The sequence below is a fragment of the Lupinus angustifolius genome, chromosome LG17 (assembly GCF_001865875.1).
Source record: "Lupinus angustifolius cultivar Tanjil chromosome LG17, LupAngTanjil_v1.0, whole genome shotgun sequence".
Taxonomy (NCBI): Eukaryota; Viridiplantae; Streptophyta; class Magnoliopsida; order Fabales; family Fabaceae; genus Lupinus; species Lupinus angustifolius.
In genome coordinates, this window is record NC_032025.1 from 5349340 (window position 1) to 5357690 (window position 8351).

An 8351-nucleotide genomic window follows, 5' to 3' on the forward strand; every position below is an offset into this window, starting at 1 on the left:
ATGATGAGATCAAAAATTATAGATCAAAGATTTAATAAAAAAACAAATACTTGATTCATGTTCATATGATTATAGATCAAAGATTTATTTAATGAAGAAACAAATATTTGATTTTATTTATATTTTTAATAGCAAAATTTTTATTCCATTATATATAAAATAATAAAGATGGAGAGTAATGATTATAATACTATTAATTAACATCAACAAGTTCATTGTACGGCAGCGCCAATAAAAGAGTCAAACCCTACAAACGAAAACCCAATCTGCATATATATCACTCAAACTTTCCCAACTCTCTTTATTTTTCTCCACTGGATCTCTCATATTACATACACAAATCTATTATTTCTTTGTTATTTGCATGGGCTGATGTCTCGCACGTGCTCACAGTGTGGCAACAATGGCCACAACTCCCGAACATGCACCGACGCCGCCGCAGCATCCGGCGGCGGAGACTCTCATAAAGAGAACAGCATCATGTTGTTCGGCGTTCGAGTCACTGAAGGGAAGTCCAATCTCTTCAGAAAGAGTGTTAGCATGACCAACCTCTCCCAATATGAACACCAAACCTCTCATGAACCCAACGCCGTTGATGCCGGCTACGTCTCAGACGACGTCGTTCACGCCTCAGGCCACAGCCGCGAGCGCAAACGAGGTAAGTAACAATAATAATCATTGTAATTATATATCTTATATTATACTATTTGGTTCGGTGGTTGAGTATTGTTGCGTGTTTGGAATGGTTATAACGAAGGTGTTCCATGGACGGAAGAAGAGCATAAGTTTTTCTTGTTGGGGTTGTCCAAGGTAGGCAAAGGAGATTGGAGAGGAATTTCTAGAAACTTCGTCAAAACTCGGACACCAACACAGGTGGCTAGTCATGCTCAGAAGTACTTTCTCCGCCTCCACAACCACGGCCGCCGCCGCCGTAGATCTAGCCTCTTTGATATCACCACCGACACGGTACTATCTTTTGTTATATGCAATAATATAGTAGGAACTATTTGAGCTCCAATTTATTTTTATATTAATCATCAACTAATCACAATTTTATGAAGAAAAAAAATATTATTAGTTTCGTGGCTCCCAAATTTTCAGCTAGACGAGTATTGGGGTGCCTATTCTTTGATAGGTTGAAAAAAATATATGATTAATTTAAGATTTAGTTATTAATTATTTTTTAACCAATCATAGAAATAACATTTGCCATATACTCAGACGGGTCTAATTTAATACTTTTTTTGTTTCTGATTTTATAATTCAGGTGATGAAACCATCAAGTATAATGGAAGAAGAACAAGTTGTTGAGCAAGAAATGGTGGTGCCACAGCCACCTACCTCCGCCGCATACCCTTTATCACATTACGGCGCCTTCCCTGGCTCGGCTTTTCCCATGGCGGTGGCTCCGGTGGTGTTGCCAGTGACTGCAGGTGAGAGATCAGCCAAGCCTATTAGGCCAACAGCGATTTTGCCTGTGCCACCATCCTCCAAGATGGCTAGTTTGAACTTGAAAGATAAAACTTCTCCTCTTCCTCTCATTGAGCCTCTACCATTGTCACTGAGGCTGCCGCCGCCGCCACCATCCAAGGAGCAGCCACCAACAACTAGTAGCCATTCGTCGTCATCATCATCGACTGCAATAGCTTTTCAGCCCAGGTCCACAGGGAAGTTCAATGGTGGTGGGGATAACATTATTAGTGTTGCTTGATTAGAGGAGAAAAAAGGACATGTGTGATTAAATTAAGGTTAACGTTGGAAATGTACTCAAGAGTAAAAAATGAAAATGATTTATCATATGGTAGATGTTGTCCTTGCTCATCTCAGCTAGTAAGATTAAAAATTTGATTGTTGTTGTTTGTGGGTTAGATATAACAATTAATTATTTAGATAAGATAGGTAGAAGGGAGTGGTCTAGGATTATGAGTTTATGATATGATTACTTGGATAAAAATGGTTAAATTGTGTAAGGGATCAGAAGATTTAACATTTTGTGTCTTATTCTGCTATAGTCCAATGAAAAGTTGTCTTATGCTTAAAAAGAAAAATAAAAAAAATATAAAGCAATATTTTTATACTATTTAATAAGATATAATTAGACAAAAAGTTTTGAGGATAAATAACCCTTGGTCATTTAATTGATAGTGATAATGCACATGTTTACAATAAATAGATATCATTTATTTCAAGAGTTTCTCCCACTTTATCCTTATCCAATAAATTTGTCACACTTATATCATAATTTTATAAACAGAGATATAATTTAGACACTATATTTAGATATTTGATCTCTATTCATTAATAGTAATATAGGTGAGGGGAGGGAAGATGTGTTGTCATATTCTATTGCCATTGGGGGATTCTTGTTTCTATTTATCTCGAGCAGTGTGATTGTTAATGATAGGGCACAAGGTCCTCTTGCTATGTTATTGGTTCGTTTGTTGCCACTTGGGGTCTCTTTAAAAAGTGAAGTATAGGCTTTCATAAATAGGAATATATTATAGTACGGAACACATTTAATGTTCTACAATTTGTATCACTTTATGTGTTTTAAGTTTGTGTGATTAGTCAGAAAAATATTTAATAATTAAATTTTAATTTAGAAAAAAATCTGATCAATCAGAAGCCCATGACGTATGGAGTAGCACAAATTGTGAGACAACATATGTATACCAATTCTATTTTTTCACGAGTGTCACTCGTTTTGTTTTTTCTTTTTGTTTAGATGGATGATGCATCGGCCAATGGCCATTGAATATACACTATTTCTCCAACCTACAAGTCAAATCCAATTCCCTTACCCTTTTTTAATAGAAACCACACAACTCTTGCGCCCCGATTTTCTATTGCACGACCTCATTAAATTTGTCACTACATTTTTTTCGTTAAAAAATGTAGAAAAATCTTTTGGCCCAATCACATTGGGCCTTCAATTTTGATATCTATGTTCGGGAGTCGATTACAATCTAGAGAAGGTATTAACACCCTAGTTATTCGTTTGAATAGTAAATAATGGTTCTCATTATTCATAACACTAAACCATTATTTGCTTAGTTTATTTCAAAAAATACATGCCTGTTAAGAGTGCATGTCCATTTTCTTCTCCATTCCTTCCATTTTTGGCTCATTTTTATGCTAAAAAATGAGACCTTTTATTTTTGCATGTTCATGGAGTTAGGGTTTCTTAGATTTTTTTTATGTCATTTTTATACTTAAAAACTATACATTTTAATTTTCATGGTCTAGAGGTTTCTTCCATTTTTGTCTCATTTTAAGCTTAAAAACTAAACCTTTTATTTTTACATGTTCATGGTGTCTGTGTTTCAAACACCTTATTGTAAATTTTAAGCTTAAAAATTCGTCCTTTTTAGTTTGCATGTTGAAGGTTTCTGGGTTTGTAACATTTTTATGCTTAAAAATCACTCATTTTTACTATCAACCTTTAAAGTTTTTGAGTTTCTTCATCTTTGTTTCACTTGATTCTTAAAAATTATTCATTTACTGATTTTGTATGGTCATCAGTTTTACATTACTTTGTAAAGTCATTGATTTCCCAAAATGTATTTTACGTTTCAGGATTTTTACCTTTACTATTTTGCAGTAATGTTTTTACACTATGCTTATCACTAAGGATTGTAGCATTGTCATTCAATTTTCATTTACATTATCCTTATCTCTAAGGATTGTAGCATTGTCTTTCACTAAGGATTGTAGTATTGTCATTCAATTTTCTCCGTACCTCATGTTAAGATCATTTACTTGAATGGCTTCTATGCAACTTTTCTTATTTATTAATTAAAATATAAAGATTGAATTTTTCAATGAAAAAATAGTAAAATTTAAAAGAAGACTGTGGAGTTACAAGATAATATAATATTAAATATGTGGCACAAATTTCAACATCTCATTTAGTTGAGTTTAAAATTAGAGGGAAATCCAAAATAAATGAGAATAATGATGGTTAATATATAAGGAATTGATGTTTATATTTTTTATTTCCCTCTCTCAAATCAATCAATCATACCTAATAATAGGAGTAATGCCACCATTTTATAATGACAGTGGTTGTAAGTTAATGCTTAAATATAGATTAAATAAATAAGAAATGAAATAGAGAGATATGTAGTTCTGAAATTAAGTGATGCGGCAAGATCATTGGTGGTGGTGGAAGAAGAAAATGCTTCCATATCAATCACTTACTAACCTATTTAATGTATTTATCCTTTTGTGTATTAAAATGCATTTGTAGGATCTTTTAACTACGATACCTTTTTGAATGGGTATAACTAATTCAAATATTAATACAATTTCAATCAAAATTAGTTTTGATTCCTTAATTTTAGGTAATGGTCATTATAAATATAAATTTATAACTATTTATTGTTTAATTTTAAAATAAGTAATAAGGAATATGTATAACTCATAACAAATATATATTCCTTAATCTTAAACAATCTTTATGAATATATTTTATTTAGAGTTTAGATTTGATTCTAAAATTGCAATATTAAAATAGTAACAATAAGAAATATAACATAAAAAATATTAACAAAATTATATTATTAATATTTTTTAGTAGTTATTATGAATATTAAAGTACAACCATTACATTATAAAATTAAAATGTAGCAAATATATGATATGTCATAATATATGCTATACGTTAATTAAAATGTTTCTTAAAATACAATGCAAACATAACATTAAGAAACATTAAAGTACAACCATTACTTTTTATAATATTAAAAATACAATCATTTACATTATAATTACTAGCGTGTTGACAGTAGTAATCGTGTCTGTCAACCCGCTTTTCTATTATTTATAATGTATAATTTGTATGTCATAAATGTCAAACATAATATTTTGTATTAAACATTTGTAATCTACACTTCTATAGTTGAATTTATTTGGTTGGTGTAATGTTCTACATTAAAGATTGATAGTCATAATGTAAGAATAAAAAATAATTAACCAAATAATATGAGCATATATTAGGTCGAGAGGAACATTAGGTTATATATGATTTTTTTGTAAAAATTAAAATATAGTGAGGGCAAAATAGGGAGAACCACAAATTACACCATGATGGGTTGTTATTTTAAGTTTTTTTATAAGTAGTATAGATATAGATATTGATGGACAAAAATTAGTGTTATATAACAAATTTGTAAAGCTTGAGGTTACAATTATATTGATTAAGAAACATTAAAGTTTAACCATTACATTATAATATTAAAGTGCAATCATTATAACATTAGAAATGTAATAGTGTAATAATATGACTTTATGGCATTAGAATTGTAACCTTAGATTTGTGACCAACTATATTTCTAGCTGAGAAATGATTTGATATTTTACACCTAAAAATAGAATAACAACCTTAGGAAAATAGCTAATTAAAATATTAATACAATTTTAAACAAAGTTATTTATTATTCCTTAATTTTAGATAATGTTCCTTATAAATATAAATTTCTAACCATTTATTGTTTAATTCTAAAATAGGTAATAAGAAATATGTATTCCTTAATTTTAGACAATCCTCATGAACATATTTTGTTTAGAGTATAGATTTGATTCTAATATTGCAATATTAAAATAGTAACAATAAGAAATATAACATAAAAACAATATTAACAAATTTATATTATTAATATTTTTAGTAGTTATTAAGAAGATTAAAGTGAAACCATTGTATTACAAAATTAAAGTGTAGCAAATATATAATATGTCCCAATTATTTGTTATAATTAAAATGTGAAAATATTTCTTAATCAATATACATAACATATATTTGTAGAGTCCATGGTTACAATGCAACCATAATATTAAGAAACATTAAAGTACAACCATTATCTTATATTATATTAAAATACAACCATTTACATTATATTTTCAATTACAGTTGACTTTTAAAAAAGATAATCAAAATGAACAGTGGATAATGTACTGATTGTATATATATTTTTACATTGTCAGTGCATAAATTTAATACTCTTACGTTATAACATTAAAGTGTAACAAATATATGTTAGGTGTCAATACATATTATGCATTATATTATAACATTAAAATGTAATCATTATAACATTAGAATTGTAACCGTAATATAACTTTATAACATTAGAATTGTAATCAGCAAAATTTATAAGTTTTAATATATATATATATATATATATATATATATGTATCTGTATATGTATGTATATGTGAATTTTTTAATTTTTCCTCAAATAGTGACCAACTATATTTCCGGTTGAGAAATAATTTGATATTTTACACCTAAAATAGAATAACAATCTTAGAAAAATAGCTAATTCAAATATTAATACAATTTCAATCAAGCTTATTTCTGATTCCTTAAGTTTAGGTAATGTTCATTATAACTAGAAATTTGTAATCATTTATTGTTTAATTCTAAAATAAATAATAAGAAATATGTATAACTTATAATAAATATGTATTCCATAATTTTACACAAGCTTCATTGATAAATTTTGTTTAGAGTTTAAGTTTGATTATAATATTGCAATATTATAATATTAACAATAAGAAATATAACATAAAAAATATTAACAATTTTCTATTACTAATATTTTTTAGTAGTATTAAGAATAGTAACTGTTGCAACTGTATCAAAGATTATGCAATGGTACAAGATTGATTGTCACTAAAATGAGAATTCATATCCTTAAAGCAAAGATCATGTTAAGAAAAAACATCGGAAATATCATATATATTCCTCGGATATTCTATTCTACAACTTATTTTATATTGTTTTTCAATCTTTTCTTCATAATAGATATTTAATATAACATGTTCAATTAAATAGATAGAAATTATCTTTTATGAGGTAACTTCTATAACATTTTCATTAACAAATTATATTGATACTTATTAATTAAATTTATACTTTTTCTACCACCACTATGAAAATATGTATGTTGTTACAGATAAACTTCATTGAATATTATAACATAATTCTTTATAAATATTTTTTATTTAATATAAGAGGATATATACCATGCTATTCATCAATAGTTTTAATTTCAATAATTTATCAGTTAAATATATAAACATCGTCTTTCATAGGGTAATAATCACTAACTTTTTAATTTAAAATTTATTTTATACTATTTAAATAAATTCATACAAAACATAGCATCACCCGTGCGAATGCACGAGTATCCTACTAGTTAAAAAGTGAAGTATAGGCTTTCATAAATAGGAATATATTATAGTACGGAACACATTTAATGTTCTACAATTTGTATCACTTTATGTGTTTTAAGTTTGTGTGATTAGTCAGAAAAATATTTAATAATTAAATTTTAATTTAGAAAAAAATCTGATCAATCAGAAGCCCATGACGTATGGAGTAGCACAAATTGTGAGACAACATATGTATACCAATTCTATTTTTTCACGAGTGTCACTCGTTTTGTTTTTTCTTTTTGTTTAGATGGATGATGCATCGGCCAATGGCCATTGAATATACACTATTTCTCCAACCTACAAGTCAAATCCAATTACCTTACCCTTTTTTAATAGAAACCACACAACTCTCACGCCCCGATTTTCTATTGCACGACCTCATTAAATTTGTCACTACATTTTTTTCGTTAAAAAATGTAGAAAAATCTTTTGGCCCAATCACATTGGGCCTTCAATTTTGATATCTATGTTCGGGAGTCGATTACAATCTAGAGAAGGTATTAACACCCTAGTTATTCGTTTGAATGGTACCATACTATATTGCATGAGTTATTAATCGTGTTATAATTATATTTTTACTAAAAAAAACTTTATTTTATTATTATGTATGACAAGAGTGATCTTGGTCCTACGTATCCCTTTTGGGAATCAAGACTATGTAGTTATTTGAGTAGAAAAAGGCTGGTTGGTTAAGTTAATTTTATTTATTAAAAATAGTAAAGTTTAAATTATGTTTTTGAAAAAAAGTTATGAGCGAAACACAGCCCTTACGTCCAATATACCATCTCATATTAAAACTTGGTTAAAAAATTCTAATTTTTGTTTTTTACTTAAAAATAAAATCTTTTTAAGACGTGAAAATATAATTACTCCTATTAATTATAAGAAAGTGAAATGTAGCCCTTATATCCGACACCACATCATACCTTAAGATCTTTGAGGTAAATATTATTTCACCTTTTATTGACTCATAGATCTTTGTTTTTTAATATGTTTTAAATTGATATATAGTGAGAAACTAATTAATTACATATTTTGCTTCAAAACTAAATATTTATTAAAAAGAATGATGTTGTGTGTATGCAAAGAGTGTATTGTTTATACATTTACAATTTTGATATAATTATAATTAT

At 27.9% G+C, this 8351-nt stretch overlaps 1 protein-coding gene across 1 annotated transcript; it reads left to right on the forward strand.

The window, feature by feature from the left end:
• Positions 224-1948, forward strand: LOC109331928 (transcription factor MYB1R1-like). Its single transcript, XM_019566728.1, has 3 exons — positions 224-658; positions 758-966; positions 1268-1948. Exons 1-3 carry the CDS (start codon positions 373-375, stop codon positions 1709-1711), a joined length of 939 nt encoding a protein of 312 aa, XP_019422273.1. The 5' UTR covers positions 224-372; the 3' UTR covers positions 1712-1948.

Coding starts and splice junctions, on each gene's coding strand:
- LOC109331928 (XM_019566728.1), top strand. CDS start 373: ATGTCTCGCACGTGCTCACAGTGTGGCAACAATGGCCACAACTCCCGA. Junction 659..757: donor CAGCCGCGAGCGCAAACGAG/GTAAGTAACAAT, acceptor GTTATAACGAAG/GTGTTCCATGGACGGAAGAA. Junction 967..1,267: donor TTGATATCACCACCGACACG/GTACTATCTTTT, acceptor TTTATAATTCAG/GTGATGAAACCATCAAGTAT.